The sequence below is a fragment of the Giraffa tippelskirchi genome, chromosome 10 (genome assembly GCF_054371585.1).
Source record: "Giraffa tippelskirchi isolate mGirTip1 chromosome 10, T2T-mGirTip1v1.2.pri, whole genome shotgun sequence".
Lineage (NCBI taxonomy): Eukaryota > Metazoa > Chordata > Mammalia > Artiodactyla > Giraffidae > Giraffa > Giraffa tippelskirchi.
Genome location: NC_137284.1, coordinates 92,841,879 through 92,863,015, shown reverse-complemented (window position 1 = coordinate 92,863,015; position 21,137 = coordinate 92,841,879). Strand labels below are relative to the sequence as shown.

General features: G+C 46.2%; 1 protein-coding gene across 15 annotated transcripts in view; it reads left to right on the top strand.

Moving 5' to 3' along the window:
- The window catches only part of ATXN7L1 (ataxin 7 like 1), a 255,418-nt gene that overhangs the window by 181,173 nt on the left and 53,108 nt on the right, over positions 1–21,137 (top strand). For 3 of the 15 annotated variants that reach the window (XM_081535900.1, XM_081535895.1, XM_081535894.1), the window contains exon 1: positions 16,561–16,617. The exons of 8 other annotated variants lie outside the window; for them this stretch is intronic. In XM_081535900.1, the coding sequence (XP_081392026.1) occupies positions 16,572–16,617 (46 nt within the window). In that variant the 5' untranslated portion in view covers positions 16,561–16,571. Of the gene's footprint in view, positions 1–6,746; positions 7,281–16,560; positions 16,714–21,137 lie in introns of those variants that run through there. 4 more of the 15 variants (XM_081535904.1, XM_081535902.1, XM_081535899.1 and 1 more) reach the window with 2 other exon arrangements.

Genomic DNA, 21,137 nt, shown 5'->3' with positions numbered 1-21,137 from the left:
ATATTCCTTGGATGTGAATACACTTTGTAGAGAGAACACAAATTAGGGATTGTTCCTTAAACCCAACATCAGTTTATGCTTTGAATGAACTCTGTCTTGGAAGAAAACTAGCTTCAGAATCTAGATGGTGTCGGTTTTTTCCTTGTCTTCCTGGAGAATGGATAGACCTGGTAGCCTGCATCTGCCAGGGAGGTAACTAGTTTCGGGATTTACATTTCCCCTTAACTCCATCAGAGACAAGAACATAACCCTTAAAAGTAAAACCTAAGCCCTTCCTTTGCCTTCATATGCATTAATGTGAAAATTCTCCAATAAAGATTCAACTTACCCTATTATGTATGAATAGAACTCTTTTAAAAGTTTGAAAAGACATCATAACTCATGAGAATTGAGTGTGCCTCAGCTTGAGTGTGCCACCCTGTGGATGGATGCATGGATATAGTGCGTGTTCCTGGGGGAGCAGTCACTTATGAGATGAGAATGGGGTGAGTGCCACAAACAGAAGTACTTTTTTGCATAATAATGTAGAATTTTATTTTTTCAAAGTGAAATTGCTTTTTTCTTATTATAAAAGTGGTATATTTTAAAAACCACCAACATTTTAGGAAATAAAAGTAAATATTTCCATGTAAAACTTTCCATCTTTTTTCCATATGTGTGTGTTTATATATGTGTTGTACATGTGTACCTCTTTGCATATATTTTATATTTTAACAAATAAAAGTGGAATCCTATTGTAGGCATTGTCTTAAAATCTTTTTTTCTGTCTACAATTATTGTGGACATATTTCAGTAAGTATAGATCTACATCATCATTTTTATAGCTTCCCAGCAATTCCACTGAATAGATGTGCCAATAGTTTATGTAACCAGTGCCTGATTGCTTGTTATCTAGGTTTCTTTAAGGATACAATATCTACCCCCTCTGCTGTAATTATTTAAAATCAATTTAAGATATCTACACGCACATACACATGCACATCACTTCAAAATTTCACTAGGAGACAATTCATAAACCTGTTAGTTTATCATCTTTGATTTAAGTGGGAAGACTCCTGAGAGTTGAAGCATAGTCTAGGAGGAGCTGTAAATTACAGGGCAAAGGGCATATCAGAGTCAAGATCAAGATACTGCACTATTACAAACTGCCTGAAGTAGGGTCAGTTGCTCTAGGGAATACTTCCTCATACACTGGAGCCCAGAGCTGGTCATTCCCGAAGCTACATTGCTGCTGGGAGCCTCTGTCATTTAATAGCCCTTCCAGCTTGAAGCCAAGTGATCAGAATATTCCTTTCAAAGGAGAAAACACTCATGTTCACATGTGGGTGAACGAATCCAGTAACACCTCAGTGTCATGAACCCTGCCGCTGGGCAAGACTCCTGGGAGCCCCACCAGGAACTCTAGCACATAAGAATACCTCACCCCATGAGGCATCCATGGGGCACCCCTCAGGCTTTCATGGAGCAACACTTTACACTCCATTTACACGAGCAAGCTGGATGGTCTGATTTCCAGGGACTGTGGAGGCAGGCCTTGACTGAGTAAAAGTGACGCCAGATGCAGGAGGAAAGTAAAAACCAGGGACTTCCCTGGTGGTCCAGTGGATTAAGAATCCACCTGCCAGTGCAGGGGACTCGGGTTCCATCTGTGGTCGGGGAACTAAGATTCCCACATGCCATGGCAACAAGAGAAACCCACATGCCACCACTAGAGAAGCCCCCTAACACCACAACTAGAGAAAAGCCCTTGCACCACAATGAAGACCCAGTGCAGCCAAAAAAAAAAAAGTAAAAGGCTGCAAGTGGGGACGCCGAAGCCCTTTTTGTGTAGGGACAGAAACCCTGTGTACTTTCTCAGTGTTTGTGTGCCACAGGTGCCTGTTGTGATAGTGGGGGTGATCACTTTAGCCATCCCTGACCAACATTTGAAACCGTGGCACAGAAGAGAAGAGAAAATATTCAAGTGGTTTTTACTTGGTAAAGATAAATCTTACAACCTTTGAAGTTTTCATGCATACTAGGTTGCTGCTATGTAAAATTCATTTCTTGAGGTGGATCAGGGTCAGAAAGTTTGAAATCTGTGGTAGGCCCTGATATCACCATTTTGTAGCAAAGTATAGAAATGAATGCCCTTAACAGTGACCTTGAGTTATAAAAAAAAAAAAAAAGATCAAATAATGTTCAAAGTATATACCATTTAAGAGAACAGAGTACAAGAGAATGAAGACCTTTGGAAAGATTCCTATTACAAAGCTACAATTTTTGAAGATTTAGTATTTTTAATCTTAAGTGGAAAGCCTTTCTACCTTCTCTCTAACTTGAACCATAATACAACTTTTAAAAATACCAAATTTGACTTGGTGGGGGAATAAACCTAAAAAACCAATAATGAAATATTGTACTTTTAAAAAATTAATTAAAGGAAACCAAATTAATTGACCACCAAATTTCATACATACGTAACAAAAAGATATTCACCTTCAGGTGTATCTCCTAAGGTATTCTTCTATCTGTGGTTCACATTAAGTGGAACTTCATTCATTTAAAACCTATATTAAAAGGCATAGCAAGACTTCCATACTCTAGCCGGACATTGGCTTACAAAGATAAGCGAGACTCTGAACAAGTCCTCAAGGAATGTGAAGTCTAGTAGTCCAGACTGCAATCAACCCACATTGGCTGACCTTCAGTATAAAGTCATTTTTCAAATTATGGTGTACTATCAGCTAAGGCTGGTTGAAACTGACTATCTTCTGAAGAATCTAGGGTCTGTGGTCCTGTATGTGCAAACCTGTTCTTGCAACTCTGGTCATGAGTTCACATTACCACGGGTTACGCCAAAAGCCAGGTCCAGGTACGACCAGGCAGGCTGGCCCAGTCCCTGTGAACCCAGGTAACAGGGCAAAAGGGAATAGTGTCCAGCTGAGCCGCAGGTCCTGACCTGGAAGTCTGCAGGGCAGCATCAGGGAGTAAAATCAGGCCTGTATCCAACAGCAGTCACAAGTTACTGCCATGCTAGCTTTGCTTCTCTGTTTCTTCTGACAGCTGAGGCCTCTGTCTTTTTCTTGACCCGCTCGCCACATATGCAGCTTCCCAGGTGGTGCTAGTGGTAAAGAACTTGCCTGCCAGTGCAGGAGATATAAGGGATGTGGGTTGGATCACTGGGTCAGGAAGATCCCCTGGAGAAGGGCATGGCAACCCACTCCAGTATTCTTGCCTGGAGAATCCTCATGGACAGAGAAACCTGGCAGGCTGTACAGTCCACAGGGTCACAAAGATTTGGACACGACTGAAGCAACTTAGCAACCTAGCCACATATGCAGGCCATATTTTTAAGACCTTACTTGGTCCTGCCCAGGTTCCCTCTGTGTGTATGTACTCTGATGCAGTGCCCTTCAGTGGAGGGGGTCTGAATGCCCAGAGCATGGGCAGCAGACCTCAGCTTTGTCTCCTTCACTGCTGTCCTCCTCCGAACTGAATGTACTGTCCTTACCAGCCTTCCCCAAATCACCATATCCGTAAGCAGAGCAGTGTTTGTCTGGTCCATGATAGAATTGTCTTTGTTAAGCACACCAGTGACAGCTACAACAAACTAATGCTAATAATTCTGCATCCCTCTACTAGCCTACTTTTGCTAATTTTACCAATTTAGTGGCCATGCCCCTCAGATTTTCAGGAGTTCTACTTTTTAATAGACTATCCTGTCTTTCCTAAGTATGCCAGTGCTTGTCAAACCCTGTGTCCTACTTTTTGGTTTTAAAAAAAAAAATGGTCTCTGTGCTCAGAGGAGTCACAAGGTACATGGAAATATTCTCCTCACTTTGTGTTGTGTAAGCCAGTGAATTTTCCTGCTGAGACTATTCTGATTTACCCAGGCCCCATATGCTTTTCAGGCAGCATGGATGCAAATGTCCTGTGGTTACCAAAACAACCTCAAATAAACTGGTGGGAGGTGCCACCTGTGTGCATTGCATCTAACCATAGAGCTTCTCCCACCAACAGCAGCACACGGATTTGCTGAGTCTTCACAACGTTGGCTGTTGTAGTGATATTCAACATGAAGTCCACTGTAGCACCCAGCTTCCCTGCTGGTTGCATTTTCAGAGAGAAAGAAGGGGGAGAGGTAGATTCACAAAGTGGCAACAAAACGTTCTAGGACTTTCTAATCATCCCCTCCTGACCTCTCCCCCTCTGCAATCGATGTTCAGCATCTCTGTTCACGGCCCTGAGTGCTTAAATTCATCCCCACTCATTCCTACAAACCCTGGGCAAACTCATTACTGTAACTTCTCGGAGAAAATGCCCCAAACCTACAATGAACCCACTCTCATGTATTACAGGATAGTAATGTCACCCCCTATCAAGCTGGGAGTGTGTCCACTTGGCACAGACAAGGGATATGACAGTGGGATCCTTCATTTGGTCCATTATTTCCATCAGCCTCTGTAACAAAAGAACCCAGCAAAAGCCTAACCTTGAAACACACGTTGGAGAAGAGATGCAGGCAGATCCCTTCTGCTTGCGAGACAGCACACCTTGGAGATGCAGGTGGCATCATTACAGCTTGGCAGGCCTGCTGGGGCATCCGCTCTGGCGGCTGCTTAGACTGGGATTAGGTGAGGAGCCAGGGGTTAGCAGCTGGATGTGCTAATGAAATCAAAGGAGGACTGGGTGCAGACTGGGTGGAGGTGGTTGCTTTGCATTGAAATAGTAGCTCTGGAATGCAGACTTCCAGAGCTCTCCGCACAGTGTGGAGAGGAACCCTCCCTGTTAGGGAGTTGCAATCTAAGAACTGAAAAACCGTGAAGATGGGAGTTTGAGAAAATCAGGGACGATGATGTGCTTTTTTACTAAGACATCAGTGCTTTTTTACTGGCCTATTCAGTTCTATCATTATGTGTTCTGGAACGTGATAGAGGCAAGCAAGGAGGACTGGGTTAGGTTAGGAGACTTGATGTTGTTGATGATTTGCATTGTGGCCTTGAATGTGATTTGTAGGCTCTCCAGAAATCTCAGTTTACTTGTCTGTGAAAATGAAAATAATTGCAGATAATAAAGCACCACACCAGCACAGCCACTGTTCATGGGGCTGAGACCGAGGTTTCTCTGAGCCTCTGTTTTCCTCCTTGTTAAATGGGGATAATCATACTGGCCCTGTAATTGTAGTGAATGAGGAAGAGGACAAGTAAACCTTGGAGTTCTAAGTGAGAGGCCAATCTCACAATTCTGGGGTCGCTTTAAGAAGTCAGTTGTCAATCCTGGGCCGGGGGCTGTAGTGAGCCTCACGTTGCCCCACCTGCCCCTTCTCTCCAGGGAGACCCTTCCCCTCTCCTCTCCCCTCCCTCAACCTCTTCCTCCCATTGGCTTTCCTTTGTCTGGGAGGCTCCAAGCTGCCTATGCTGTTCTGTCTTGATCCATCAGGCAACTGCTGCGTTTCAGATCCCAGTGAAATATGTCTGTGTAGTTTGTAAGAAAATGTGGGTTCCTTTGGGAGGAAGGGGTCAGCCATTACATGGGTGTGGATACCCTCCACCACTGCACTGGAGATCCCTGGGACCAGAGGAACGACATTTACTGTCCAGAATCAACATGAACCTGGCCCATGGTTAAAATAGTTTTTATAAACAACCTGTTTCTGCCTACTCATTAGTTTCCATAAACCTCTGGAGTGGGAAAGGGGCAACATTTTATTCTTCAATTCAGAGGCAAATGAGAGAGGGAAGAAGAAGGTGGGGCAGAGGTTAGATTTGAATCCATTCAGCAATTTTAAAATTCTCATGCTTACATTTGTACCCCAATTATCTTGGGATTCACTTTTCTCAAATCCTCAGATAATTCTAAAATTTGATCTGGTCAATTGTGTTGGTGTAAAAATGAGATAGGGCTTAATGCATTCTGGGGAAGAAGCGAAAAACTTTGTTAAATATGTGATTTAAGCATTCCTTTTTTTTTTTTTTAACTATTTATTTATTTTTGGCTGTGCTGGATCTTGGTTGCTGCGCACGAGGGTTTTCCTCTAGTTGTGACAAGCAGGGGCTACTCTTCGTTGCGGTGCATGGCCTTCTTATTGCTTGAGGAGCACAGACTCTAAGTGGGCGGGCCTCAGTAGCTGTGGCACATGGACTTAGTTGCTCCTCAGCATGTGGGATCTTCCTGGACCAGGGATTGAACCCGTGTTTCCCGCATTGGCAGGTGGATTCTTTACCACTAGGCCGCTAGGGAAGCCCCTAAGCATTCCTTTTTATTTTATCTTGCCAAATGAAAATACTTTATTCACTGTCACTTGTAAGAGAATCCAGATTCCAGACTGGATGAAAAAGGGAGGTTGGTCCCAGCAACCCTGACCTCAAAGAGAAAAGGGAAGCCTTTCTCGGGACCAGGTGAGAAGCAGCCCAGGGATGCAGTCCCTCCATTCACTTCCTACATGGCTCAGTCACTTGCTTCCTCTGTGGCTCGCTGGCCTTGCTGCACGAAGCAGGGAACTTGGAAGTCCCTTTCTGTGTCTCAAAACCTCTGCTCAGCACACCCCTTTTTTCTCCTTCGGGATTTGCCAACGTCCAAATTCCAGTGCTTGTATAGTCACCCCAGATGTGTACCAAGGCCTCAGCATTTGCAGAATCTCTATGTCAATCTCTAAGTTAAAGATGCTTCAAGGAAGCACCCAGTTCCTTCTGCTAATAACCGCAGTTTGTCATGTGACACCTGCCCCTCCTCCCTATTCTCTCTGAAAACCCCCCACCCACCCCACCTCTGAACTGTCCTTTATCTGCCAAACATCTCCATTTCCTTCAAGGTGGTAATCTTCTGCTTTTGTTATTTAAGTTTGGTTGTCTTCTTAATTGTTACCCAATTGGTCTGGGGCTTGCATAAACAGTTAACAAAAACACGGCACACGAGGCAGCCGTTTCGCTTTCTGGGCTTGTTGTTCTTGGCACTGGGTCAGTTCTATGAACTTCTGGTGTCCAACTGGTAGGACCTGAAACTCTGTGTTTAACAAGTGCCTGTAGTCAAAACAGTTGGCGTGTGCAAGTCCGGATAGCTAGTACTGACTGCAGCTGGCCGGCCGTTGGGTCCTGGGCCGTGCGGAACCCTGGACCCCCAATCACAGTGCTCTGTTTGGGGGCCAGGCTTTTGTTATTTAGTTTGGGAGGAGGGGATCTTCTTTTTTTTTTCTCTTTTCTGTGATGACATCTGCTAATATGGATTACTTCAGGTTCCAAAAGTACAACGTGTTTACAGTCGTCGTAGAATCAGATTAAGTTGGCAGCCCGAGTCTCGCTGTAAGTGGTTTTAGTTTACATTTCTTCTTCTAGCAGGATGTTTTGCATAAATTTTGCTGATCCTGGGTTATTTATAGACTTTTTTGAAAAAAAAAAAAAAGAGAGAAAAACGGGGATGCCTGAGAGTTTTCTAACTGCGGAAAGTGAAATCCGTTTCTGCAGCTAGAGAGACCGCCGGGCATGTGCAGCAGAAGGTTATTTTAGCTCTTGAAAATTAATTTCTCCGAGAGGTCACTTGATAACATTCCGGAGCGTCCTCTCCAGCTGCCGACATCAGATTCCCTGATAATTGTCTTAGGATGTGTTGTTTTCTTTTGGTTGGTCACAAATGGAGTAAAATGAAAGTAATGATGCCATTTCCTCTGGGACGCTCTGGGAGAGTGGATGCAGTGATTGGGTATTGTTTCAAACGTCCGAAATAGGTTCCTGGTGGTTGTTTTGTCCAACCTTGGGGAGCAGTGCAGCCGGCCCAGAACTGGGCGGTGGGACTGGGGGAGGGGCTGAGGAAGTCAGCTGCTGGAAAGTGAGTTTCCAGTTTGTCCTCACCTTAATGACAGTAATACTCAGCGGTTTATAGTACTAAAATAATAATAATATTGAACGGCAAGACAGCATGTCAGCTAATGCACGATCTGTTTGATTTTCTGGCCCCGGTGGCGGCGTCTTTGGGGACCGCGTGCGTGTTTGAATGAGAACTAAAGCCAGGCATGTTCGAAATCGCTAAGGCAGCATTAGCACTCATGAAAGGGCTTCCATAATATTTACTAGAGCAGTTGGCTAAAAATTGCTCTGCTTTGCCCACCGAGTGGCTGTGTAATTAAATCAGCCCCGAGAGCGTACCTTGAGCACCTCCCATCTCGGTTTCTGTGCTCCCAGAATTTGCATGGGTAAGTAGCATGTTCATCAGCGTAATGAGTGTGAAGTCCCCGTCTAATCGTCCAGGAGAACGTGGCAAATGAAACACTTCATTGTGCCTCTGGTTAAATGTTTTAAACCAAACAAATTGAAAGGGAGGGAGAAAACATCACCTGGGCCTTGTGAAAGGCCTGCTAAGTCGGAAGTCTGTCCTGATCCAGGTCCCTGGGTCCCTCTCAGACAGGTCCAAATCTCCCACCAACTTATCAATCATCATCACCAACTTACACATGAAATGAAAATGGGTGGTTGAAATGGAAATTTCCAAGGTAGTAACTGTGACATAGGCTGAGACATGACATGATTCTCACTGCTCAGTGCACCATCAGTGGATTTCTTTTTCTCCTCCGTGTTTCTCTCATTTGTGTGAAGAGCTGACTCATTGGAAAAGACCCCAATGCTGGGAAAGATTGAAGGCAAAAGGAGAAGGGGGCGGCAGAAGATGAGATGGTTAGATAGCATCACTAACTAAATGGACATGAACCCGAGCAAACTGTGGAGAGAGTGGAGATCAGGAAAGCCTGGAGTGCTGCGGTCCATGGGGTCACAAAGAGTCAGACATGAATTAAGAGACTGAATAACAACAACAATAATATACAAGCGAGGTTGTTTGTATTTTGTGTTGTTTTTTGGTCTCCTCTAACCTGGCAGAGAATAAGGATGAGGCTTGCTTTTGTCTTCTACTGTTTAGAGCATGTCCTATGCTTTCTCATGATAGCCCCACTGAGCTGGAGAGGGACAGGTCAGGCCCTTTGGTCCCAGTATAAAGACGTGGGCTTAGCCTGGACGGTGAAGCTGGGGAGCCAGAGCTCCAGCCCGCACACATACATCTTTCATCCGCCTTCTCATTCATTGCCCCATCCAAACTGGATGAATTGGTTGCAACACAGAGAGTAAGAAACTCTTTGTTCTGATTTGATTCCAGTCTGCTTTTATGGATGGGACCCTGTTACACTCTTGATTTCCTCCTCCTGTCTGTCAGGCTGGGATGAGATTGGAGACCCACCTTTGAAGGCCTTAGGTTGGAGGTGTCTCAGATTGTGTGCTTCTCAGCTTACAGTGATTATGGGTGCCCCCTCCCTACTGTATAGATAATCTCATGGCCTGAGTGAATGAAGAACCTTGAAGGGAACCCACAGGCGTTTGTGTTGGAGAGGTTGGCAGTGAATACTGAAAAGTTTCCCAGCCATCCTCTCCCTTTGGCTTTTGCATTTGAATTGGCCATACCCTCACATCCCACCATCCTTGGGAAAAGGAAGATGCTTTACAGCAGTTCAGCTGTTCTGTGCTGGAAGACCTGCCTCCTGGCAGCCTGAGTGCATCTATAGGTTTTTCCTTGGCCTAACTGGTAGCTTTCTGCCAGTGGGAATGGTATCTTGGAGAGATTTATAGTAGTAATAATCATAATACTCTTCTTTTATGTTTGCATAGCCTGACTCAACTTTTAAACCTCTTTTACATACCTCGTCTCATTGACTCCTCCCTATAGCCTTGAAGGGCAGATATTTTTAACCTCAGAACACAGAGGTTCTGGAAGGAGGGAGCCAGTATTCAGATTCCAGCTTTTGGACACCAGTGCTCCTTGTATTGGTTTCAGCTGCCTAATGTCTATAGTTGGTTGCCAAAAAGGAGGGCAGTCTGGGAATTGGAAAACCGAGTTTTCTCCTTTTATTGTATTTCTTGTCAGTTATAAAGACATATTTGATTGCTCACTGTGTGAAGCTCTGATAAGAGCTTTACACTTAGTCTTTCAACTGCTGGTAGCAGGAGGGCTGTTTTTAGCCCCATTTGTAGTCATCTATGGGATCTGTACCAATGAAGATGAAGATGTGTGGATCAGGTGACATACCTGCCCTGAATGGCAGGTAGATCAGCAGAGTCACACCTCTAGAGTGCTGTTCACAGGTTGCTGTCACCCCAAGGGATGTATTATGTTGTGCACTTGGCCCTGTCCCCCTCTTCCATGTTATAAATGAGGATTTGGAAGAAGAATAGTCTTAGTGGCAGGATTATCCAATTTTTCAAGATTGGAGAGATTTAGGAGGAAGAACAATTACATTAATGAGTCAGAGTCCAGAAAGATCTCCAGAGGTCAGAGCAGTGGACTGACTTCAACAAGATGACATTTGTAAAGGACATCTGTGGATAAGCAGCTTGGCAGTGAAGAGTGTGAAATAAGACTTAAGGGTGATGTGGCTGTTAGAAATAAAAAATATAGCTTGAGTGCCTGGTGGACTTAACAGGAGTACAATATCCACAACAGACAGATGGGAGCTGCCCACCTATAATGGTCTCCCTTCTGAGTGGCACAGTTTAGGAAGGACATGGGAGCCAAAGAGGATCCAGAGATCAGGAGAAGAGTGAAAATGACCTTTTGTGAGGAATGATTTTAGAAGATGTCTGAGAGTATTTAGCCTGGAGAAGGAGATTTCAGGGAACAAAGCATTTGGCAAAGTGTCCATGGAAGGGGAACTGGACCGGTTCGGGATGACCCCCATGGGGCAGAAATGGAATCAACATTCAGGCGTTAACATTCAGGCAGAGGCGAGACTGTCCAGCGGTGGTGCTGCCTGGCCTGGGAGAGCCCAGGGCCTGTGCTGGAGAATCCAGGCTGGGCAGCCCCATAGCTGCCACTCCAAGGAGGTGATGCCAGCCCTGGAAGGGGCCAGCAGAGGTAGCAGAGAATGTTTACCTATGGGGTTTCTTCTTGCTCTGGAAGAGGGGAGGGGGAAGTCTGTGACTATGTTCCAATGTCAAGGTCTAAGACCCGAGTCCCTTTGGTGGAAATGATGGCTGTATCAGGGACGAGGGGGCTGGCAGAGGGGAGCTGTGCCTCAGCCTTCCACCTGTAAGTAGAAGGGCAGCCATCGTGCCTGGTAGGGGAAGTGGGGACTGGGTATTGTTTAAGACAAATTAACACTTCTTTATGGACCTGAATTGTCTGTCTTGGAGTGAGTGCCTATCTGCTATCCTACTGGCTGCCTTAGTTATCTTAACTTAAAAATTACTTCCTTTAAGTGATTCCAAGAAGAGTTTTAAAGGGTTTTAAAGAGTTTTTCAGTGATTCTGAAACTGGTTGTTCTGTGTGTGGATTGTCTTGGCCCTTACTTTCAGCAGAGCTTTGGGGTTTTTTGTTTTTGAGGTGAAATCCATATAACATAATACTAACCATTTTAACGTGAACAGTTTGGTGGCATTGAGTACACTTACAATGTTGTGCAACCACTGTTTCTATCTGGTTCCAAATGTTTCATCACTCCAGAGTAAAACCGCATACCCATTCAGTTATTCTACCCCCTAGTCCCCCGCTTCAGTCCCTGGCAACCTCCAGTCTGCTTTCTGTCTCTGTGGATTTGCCTATTCCAGACATTTCCTATAAATAGAATGTATATAATACATGACCTCTGTACCTGACTTCTTTCATTTGCATAGGGTTTTCTGGGTTCATTCATATGGTAGCATGTATCAGTACTTCATTTCTTTTTATGGCTGAATAGCAGTGAGAGATTTTATTTTGGGGGGCTCCAAAATCACTGCAGATGGTGACTGCAGCCATGAAAGATGCTTGCTCCTTGGAAGAAAAGTTATGACCAATCTAGACAGCATATTAAAAAGCAGAGACATTACTTTGCCCACAAAGGTCCGTCTAGTCAAAGCTATGGTTTTTCCAGTAGTCATGTATGGATGTGAGAGTTGGACTATAAAGAAAGCTGACCAGTGAAGAATTGATGCTTTTGAACTGTGGTGTTGGAGAAGACTTTGGAGAGTCCCTTGGACAGCAAGGAGATCTAATCAGTCCATCCTAAAGGAAATCAGTCTTTTAATGTTCATTGGAAGGACTGATGCTGAAGCTGAAACTCTAATACTTTGGCCACCTGATGCGAATAACTGACTCATTGGAAAAGACCCTGATGCTGGGAAAGATTGAAGGCAGGAGGAGAAGGGGACGACAGAGGTTGAGATGGTTGGATGGCATCAGCGACTCAATGGGCATGAGTTTGAGTAAACTCCAGGAGTTGGTGATAGACAGGGAAGCCTGGCATGCTGCAGTCCATGGGGTTGCAAAGAGTCAGACATGACTGAGCAACTGAACTGAACTGATTATGTATATACCACAATTTATTTATTCATCCACTGATGGACATTTGGGTTGTTTGAGCCATTCAGCTCTTGCTAATAGTGCTGCAGTGAGCCTTCATATACAGGAATTTGTTTGAGTACCAGGTTTTCATTTCTTCTGGGTTTATACTCCAGGAGAAGAATTCCTGAATCGTATGGTGATTCCATGTTCAACTTTTCGAGGAACCACCACCCTGTTTCCCATAGAGGCTGTACCATTTTACGTTCCCACAGATTGTGCCCAGAGGTTCCAATTTCTCCACATCCTCACCAACCATTGTTATTTTCCGTTTTGGGGTTTTTTTGGTTGTTGTTTTTATATACATAGTCGTTCTAGTATGTGTGAAGTGGTATCTCATTGTGGTTTTGATTTGAATTTCCCTGATGACTAATGATGTTGATCATCTTTTCATGTGATTATTGACCGTATCTGTATCTTCTTTGGAAAAATGTGTGTTCAGATCCCTTGCGCATTTTTAAACTGGGCTGAGCCTGCTTGTTTATATATATATATATAATTTTATTGTTTATTTTTGGCTGTGCCGTGCCTTTGTTGCTGTGAGGGCTTTTCTCTAGTTGCGGCAAGCGAGGGCTACCCGCTGGTCATGGTGCATGGGCTTCCCACTGCGATGGCTTCTCTTGTTGCTGAATATGGGCTCTAGAGCACGGGCTCAGTAGTTGTGGCGCACGGCCTTAGTTGCTTCTCAGCATATGGGACCTTCCCAGATCAGGGATCAAACCCGTGTTTTTTGCATTGGCAGGCAGATTCTTTCCCACTGAACCACCAGGGAAGCCCAGCCTGCCTGTTTGTGTGTTTAGAATTAAGGTTCTAAACTTGCTGCTCCTTAGATGCCAGAGTAGTATATATGTTGCATCTTCTTTTTCCCCTTTTTGGCCTCCCCGCTTGGCATGCAGGATCTTAGTTCTCCAACCAGGGGTTGACCCTGCACCCCCTGCATTGGAAGGACAGTCTTAACTGCTAGATTGCCAGGGAAGTCCCCATCCTCTTTTTCTCTTTTAAAAGCATATTTGTTTATTTATTTGGCTGTGCCAGATCTTAGTTGCCACATGTGGGATCTTCAATCTTGTTTGCAGTATGCAGGTTCTTTTAGTTGTGATATGTGGAATATTTAGTTGGCGTGTGTGAACTCTTAGCTGGGGCATGTGGGATCTAGTTCCCTTACCAGGGATCAAACCCAGGCTCCCTGCCTTGGGAGTTTGTAGTCTTAGCTACTGAACTACCAGGGAAGTCCCCATCTTATCTGTTTTCTGAAAAGCTAGGCCACCTACTTGTTACCTGGTACCTGAGATGAGGAGAGAACAGGATGAAAGAGGCAGGGGAAGTACACCAGAAGGAGCAGAGGGTTCTGGGAGAGAGCAGGCCCATGGAAGCTGTGTTCTCTTTCCTCCAGGTCATCCTGGAGCTCTCAGCAGACCGTAGGAAAGTTATTCACAGATGTTTCTGGAAAGGCTCAGGCTCCCAGGCCACGGGGCCTACCCTTTCATCTGCGTTTCTTCTGGGTATTGCAATATCCAGCAGGCCTCCTCCTGACAGTCCCCTGAGTTGGGGGAGTGTGCCTGTGAGCCCTTGACCCACTGGCCTAGGGTCTGGAGGACAAGGCTCACAGGGTTACTCTTGGGAGCAGCCTGTCTCCAGCCCCCTCTAGTGGGGCTGGGTTAGGTGGGTGGTCAGGCCACACTCCCTGATTCCCACTGGCTCCATGCCAAAGAAATGGAATTATAGAAGCCAGTCCCGCCTCCTCAAGCAGCACAGCCCTCTCTAGCCAGAAGCAGGTTTTCCTATATTCTGGGAAGAAACTGCAAGAGAAAAGGAAGCCTAAAGTTAAAGACCCAAAATCATGTTCTCCTACAATAATTCTTCTATGGGAGACTCTCTCTCTCTGGCTTTGGTTATATGGTCAAGCTGCTGGAGACAGTCCCAACCTGAGGTGGCCTTACAAAGGCCAAGTCAGCACTGCGCAGCTTATGTGCCATGGTCTGAGATGATGCTGTCTTCCCACAGTCTGAAATGCTCCAGTAGAGGCATACTTCTGCGTCTTGGAAAGCTTTTGTGTCTTAAAGGTTTGTTTTTACTTCTTGTTAAAAGGGATATACTCTTGTGCCAGGGTTAACTTAAGATTAATAGGCAAGTTTTACAAAGAAATGTTGCAAGCAACACAGGAGAGATCCTAGTAGAAGATAAAAATACCTAAAACACACTATACTGCTCTTTTTCTTTTTTATGTAGGTAAAATTCACGTAACAAAATTAATCATCTTAAAGCCCAGAATTGTGGTTGAGAGACACTCAGTCTGTTCAGAGTTGTGCATCCATCACCTCTGCTTGACTTCAAAATGTTTTTACCACCCCCAAAGGAGACTCTGTACCCCTTAAGCAATCACTCCCCGCTCCCTGCTTCCCCAGCCCCTGGCAATCACTAATCTGCTTTCTGTCTCTATGGATTTACCTATGCCAGGTATTTTGTATCAGTGGAATCATATGGCATGTGACATTCGGGGATCCATCGTCTTTTTTAGACATCCCCTTCCCCTGTCCCCCAAATCTACTGTCTCCTGCCAAGATCAAGGAATAAACTTTCTAAATATAAAGAATGAATAAAAACTCTCCGCTTGAATTCACAGTAAAAATGTCCAAAAGTGTTTTTGGACAAAAATACAGAAGTATTTTTCAATCTTTGTAATGACGTCTCTCCAAAGCATAGTGCTGGATATTGCAGTGGACTCTGCCCATGAGGACAGACAGGCCCTGAGGGAAAGGGGAGCGGAAAGGCCTGAGGTTCCTGCAGGCACAGGGACCAGGCCAGGCCAGGGGCCCACGCAACCTGCAGGGGCCATTGTGCAGTGGAGCTGCAGGAGGGACCCGGCCCTTCCCACCCAGTGGCTGCTCCAGTCCTACTCTGAGGACGCTGCCTCCTCCGACCACACCTCCTGTGTGTGCTGCTCAGGCAAACCCAAGTTCATCTGCCAAATTCAGGAAACAACCCTGGCCATTCCGGGCTTTTCTTTCTGCCTTTCCCTAATCGCATCTGGGCGTGCTCTCTTAAAGGGGAAGTCGTGCGTTCTGACTGGCCAGGGCCCTCAGCCAGGAGCCAGGAAACGGCTCCCACAGTCGCGCTGCCCAGCGTGTCAGTGGCTCAGCCTCCTTACCCAAATGGCGAGGCTGTCTCCCCTGGATGTGTAAGTGTGAGCGCAGGGCACGCTTGCCACACAAGATGGCATGGGGCCGGGCCTAGGTCACAGCAGGCGGAGCTTGCTGTCAGCCTGTGATCCATTTAGCAAGTCCAAGGTTGAACTTAGACTGTGCTCCTGGGCTGTGGGCTGGCACTGGGACAGGGCTGAGGCATGGAATGGGGAGAGGAGCTGCCTGAGAAAGAGGTCAGGAGTAGGAGGCTGGGTTGGGGACCCGTCTATTTTCGACAGGCCTTCTGGAGGCGCCAGCCTTGTGGCCTGGGGAGGAATAGAGTGGAAAATTTTCTAGCACACCTCTCCTAGCCCCGGGAAGCAGTGACACTGAACCTTACCAGTCCATCACCCCCACTCCTCTGCATTTATGTGCAGCTCCAACCACACTTGATGCATTTATCTACTCACCACTGATTTTTCTTGGTAAAACACCACTCATTTTTATACGCAAGTGGTGTTAAGAAATGTTTTGGGTCTCTTTCGCTCCACTTTAAAAATTGCTGGAAACTGGCGACCTGTGTTTTTCCTTCTTTGCTATTTGTGGATGGTCCTGGGTCCAGTGTATGCGCACAGCAGGCCCTGAGTCCACATTGGCAGCCGGCTCGCTGGCGGACTGGCCGGTGCCTGAGCACGATTGGCAACACACCTGGCCTGGTTTCTAGCGGGTCTGGTTTCCCATGTGCCCAGGAAAACCAAGGGAGGGCTCACGCCCCCTCATGCATAGCCAGGGACTAACTCAGTGCCACAAGCAAGTGGCTAATGATATTGAAATAGACCCTTGCTGTATTTTAGACTCCTTTCTACCCTTGGGTTTTGTTTGTATGGTGATGATGTTTGATCTTAAATCATGTTAAAAAAAAAAACTGTTTTCACTGAAATAATTCAGACCTTCTGCTCCTTAAAAAAAAAAGGAGCAGAAGGAAACAGAAAAGGGCTGGAGGGGGGAAAAACAAGTGGTGTCTCTGTGCGCGTACATTGACAGGGCAAAGCCACACCCTACTTCAAGACAACTTCCTGTTTGCCACTGCCAACTGCCACTCCAAGGAGAACAGAAATGGTTCCGTTATTAGTGGCTGCTGCAGGACCACGACAGCCTGTGGGTGAGTGGTTCTGTGTGACGCCGCGAGCTTAGCAGTGAGTTGGGACTTTGCACCTTCTGTTGTGGGAGACTGTGGCCTGCACTCCTGAAATTGAAGGTCGGTACAGATAGGAATCAAGCAGTCCTGGCCTCTCCTTACTCAGCCCGTGTTTTTAAACATTGTGCTCCCAGAGCATTCTTATAAACGGAATAGTTTTAATTCAGGGGGCAGGGAGAAGGTGGAGACTGCCCACCTAGGAAACCTACTTCTTGTATGTTTTTTTTAAATCTACATTTTCATGTATTAGGGGATTCGTATGAAGTGCCTACTGTGCATTGTCACCAGGGCAACCACCTTCCATGTATTATCAAATCCTTACAGGCTCATTTCTTCAAGAGCAAATGCAACGTATGTCTATCGGGGCCAGTCTCTGGGCTGAATGCCAGGGACGAGAGAGGGCACAAGACACCTGCCCTTGATGCATCCAGTGACAGGACTCCTGGACCAGTAAACCAGCAATTACAACATGGGGCATGTGCTCAGGTGGGGCCCTCAAGGTGCTATAGGGGCACCTGCCCCCTCGTAACCGTATGACATGGCCATTATTGTCCCCATTGTATAGGTAGGGAAACTGGGGCTCAGGGGGTTAAGTTCTTTGCCCGAGTCACAGCTAATGAGTGACAGAGCTGGGATTTGAGCCCAGATCTTTCTGATTCCAAAGACAGCAGTGTTTGATCCACATTTCCACTGACTCCCGAAGCTGGTGCAGAACAAGAGAATCACCTTGGAATCTTTTTAAAAATACAGGTTTGGGGGCCTTGGCCTTGCTCTCCAAGAGGTCTGGGTGGCACTGAGCAGTCTCAGGTGGATGGTGGCGTAGGTGCTTTCCCAACCTCTCACCTTGGGATCCTCTGGCCCTTCCTTGAGATGTGGACCGCGCATGCCTGAGATCAAGGGCCAGGGCTTTCTGTGTGCTTAGCCAAGGCACCTGGGTAAAGGCCACTGAAGTTGCCTCAAGACAGTCTTGGGAAGATTCAGCCCAGCTGTTGAGGTATTTTAGACATTGGGAATCCCCCTGTCCTTGTGTCGTCCCACCAAAGATACCCCAGCTTTGCCCATTGTCCAGCTGCCTGCCGCTCCTGTCCCCTTGGTGCCCCTGGGGCAGGGATGATGTCAGTTGTGCCATTTTAAGGGAGAATCCAACAGCTTATCAGAAAGCTGGAAGCCACTAGTTTTCACCTGAGCTGTGGTGACACTGTTATACTCATGTGACTTGCACAGTGGGTATGTTGGTGGTTGGGGCAGAAATCACTCTGATGGAAGAATTAATACCATACCAGTGGGACATCTTGTCAACCCCTCCACTACTGTATTGGCTCTGGACACATGGGAGCAGCTGGGGCAGTAAAAGGTGAGGATGACATCTCTGTCCCCAGGGGCAGACGGGCTATACACTGGCCTCAGGTTCTTCAGCCCACCTCCCATGGGAACCCTGTTCTCTACTCTCAGGATGACCAGGTGGTGGTCAACCTGGATCTGGAGATTGTCTCCTCTTCCTGAGGGAACCCTTGGGCCATGGCTGTGTCTGTCTTGTCACTACCATTGTATTTCAGTGCCAAAGAGATGCTAGAAAAGAAGAAACGAGTGAATGAATGAGTGAACAAATGAGGTGCGACTTTAACTATGCTTTTCTCTCCTTCCTCCTGTTGAATTTGCACCTTTTTTCTCCCCTTTTGGCCTCTCTGGTTAAGAATGTATTAGTGTTTGTTGTTGTTTGTGTTTTTCTTTTCTCTTGTGTGGATTTAAAAAACAACCTTAACAAAACCAGAGCCATCCTATATCTTCCCTTTTTTCCTCATCTATCTATGTTAGATATCCGTATATATAGTAACAGATATATGGATACGTATCTGTTTATATACCACGGCTTCCCTGGTAGTTCAGCTGGTAAAGAACCTGCCTGCAATGCGGGAGACCCCAGTACTATTCCTGGGTTGGGAAGATCCCCTGGAGAAGGGATAGGCTACCCACTCCAGTATTCTTGGGCTTCACTGGTGGCTCAGCTGGTAAAGAATCCACCTGCAATGCAGGAGACTTGAGTTCAGTCCCTGGGTTGGGAAGATCCCCTGGAGAAGGGAAAGGCTACCCACTCCAGTATTATGGCCTGGAGAATTCCATGGACTGTATGGCCCATGGAGTCGCAAAGAGTCAGACACGACTGAGATACTTTCACTTTTCATCTGTTCTTATATATATATATATATATATATATATATATATATATATATATATATATAATGTTTCATGTTTTTATAAAGTAATGTTTAGTGTTTGCAGATATTGGTGATATTTTTTATTTTCTTGTGAATTTAGGTAATACTGTCTCACATACACATTTCCTTAGGTTGAGATAACCCTCATACCTGTCATTTTCAGTTATTTTATCATAGATCCGGTTGATTGTGTTATTTTTTTTTACATTATTCTAAACAGTGCTGCTGAGACTATCTTTGAACTTTCCTTGGGGGAGGATATTTCCTTGAGGTCTATTTTCCAGACTAAAATTACCAGGTTACCAGATCAAATGCTGTGAATGCCTTTTAACTGCTGTCATCAGCACGAGGTTGCTCTCGAGAGAACTGTCGTCCCTTGAAAGTAGCCCCAGGGGTGTGTACATGTGTTTGTTTCCCCACTGCTCTACGTTGCTGGGGGCGTTGGTGGTGGGGGTTTCTCTTTCAGCTTGGCTAAGTGTCTAGTGAGCGCATCCTTGGTGGCTGATGGAAATACTTCAGGGCCCTGGAAAGTCCCTGGGACTCCCCAAATCCTACCCAGCAGGGCTTGATGCCAGAAATGTACACCTGAGTATACATAACTAATAGAAGAGAGGTGGAAGGGGGATGCTACTGAGAGGGAGAGGTAAAAAGCATCCCAAGTTATTTCTGACTTCAGTGTTGTATGCCAGGCCAGCTCTGAAAACGGGAGATGCTTTGTCAAGAATCTTCCGAGAGGTTGGATGGCTTAAGTGCGGAGAAAAGAGGGCATCCCAGAAGTACAAAAGGCATTGGTTCTGGGGCTAGGCAGGCCTGGGCTCTCCTTCCAACTGCCAAGGTCAGTGTGACCTTGGTCACACTTGGTCATAATCTCATTAAGCTTTAATTTCCCCATCTGTAATGAGGAGGCTAACAGTATCCACTTTGAGGGGTTGTTGGGTAGATTATACGTAAACTGGTAGGTGTAAAAGCAGCTTGCTCAGAGCCTGACACATAGTAGGCACCCAAAAATGCTGCTCCTCTTCCTAACTGAATGAATGGGCACAGGGGAACCAGATGGCCGAGAAACAAACGCAGCCCTTTGGGAGAATTTGAGAGTTGGGCTGACCTGAGCAATACAGGCACTGGCCCACAATGCCTTTTGTCAAGTGCCCCCAAGTGATGCACATTGCCTGTCTGGGTAGCAGGTGAAGAGAGGTAAAGATCTAGTCTAAGCTAACTGGTGAACTGGTGACAGGCACCCCTACTTGAAGGAACACCTCCTAGCCACTCAGGCTCTGACAGCTTTTTAAAGAGCCTGGCCCGACCTGAGGATGGACAGGGCTCCCGGGAAGCTCACAAGCACTCCCAGCACAGCTGCTTGGCACGGTTCTGTCTGCGCTCTCCGCCTGCCTTGTCACTTGACTTTCCTGTGTCTTCATTTCCTCCCCACTGAGGAAGGGTGATTCAATATCCCCCTTCTAACCACCCCGGCACACTATATTTAGTGCCCTGCTACAACTGTGGCAAATGAGACCACAAGCTCACATGCTGACACCCTGCTCTCCACTTCCAAGTCTTCCACGTAGACTTCTGACGTAGACTTCCAACGGGTTTCCCAAATGCAGCCTGCCTCAGCGTCCACAGCTGTAAACTGGGGGAGTTCCTACCCCATCGCCTCACCGAGTGGTCACAGGATACAGCTAGGTGGTTCCTGCATGATTCCCCGGGCTAAAGTCTGGGCTCTGCCCCTCACACTCCAGCTTCAGTTTACTTTTGGAAGTTCAGAGGTATCCTTTATGGAAAGCATCCTGACTCCAGCTACTAAAGTAGGTAGAGTCCCTTGATAAAATAGAACCCAGCTAATGATTTGCCAAACACCTGCTCTCAGACGTGGGGGACAAGAGGGACTCGGCACTGTCTGAGGAGCAAGCCAGGAGCTGGCCTCAGCCCCAGGGAGCTTACATAGGCATGTCGGGCCACAAGTGACTGGTGTGTGTGCACACTCTGTTGGGGGGGGTGGGGGGAATTGATCCCTTAAACACCATATTGGAAAGTTCCCAATGAGTTCTTTCTAAAACTGATACAGGGAACCACATTGGGTGTTGGCGGCTGGCTTGGTCATTCATGAGGCATCTGTGCTAAGGTTTTAAATGCAGGACATTGATGCTCTGAGTATAAAAATATCTCAGTGAATAAGCCTAGGGGGAGGGGAGGGTTTAGAATTTTTACTGAGGTAGAATCGCCTGAGAACCCGGTAGATTTCTCCCAGTGGAGAGTACAGGGAGAGAA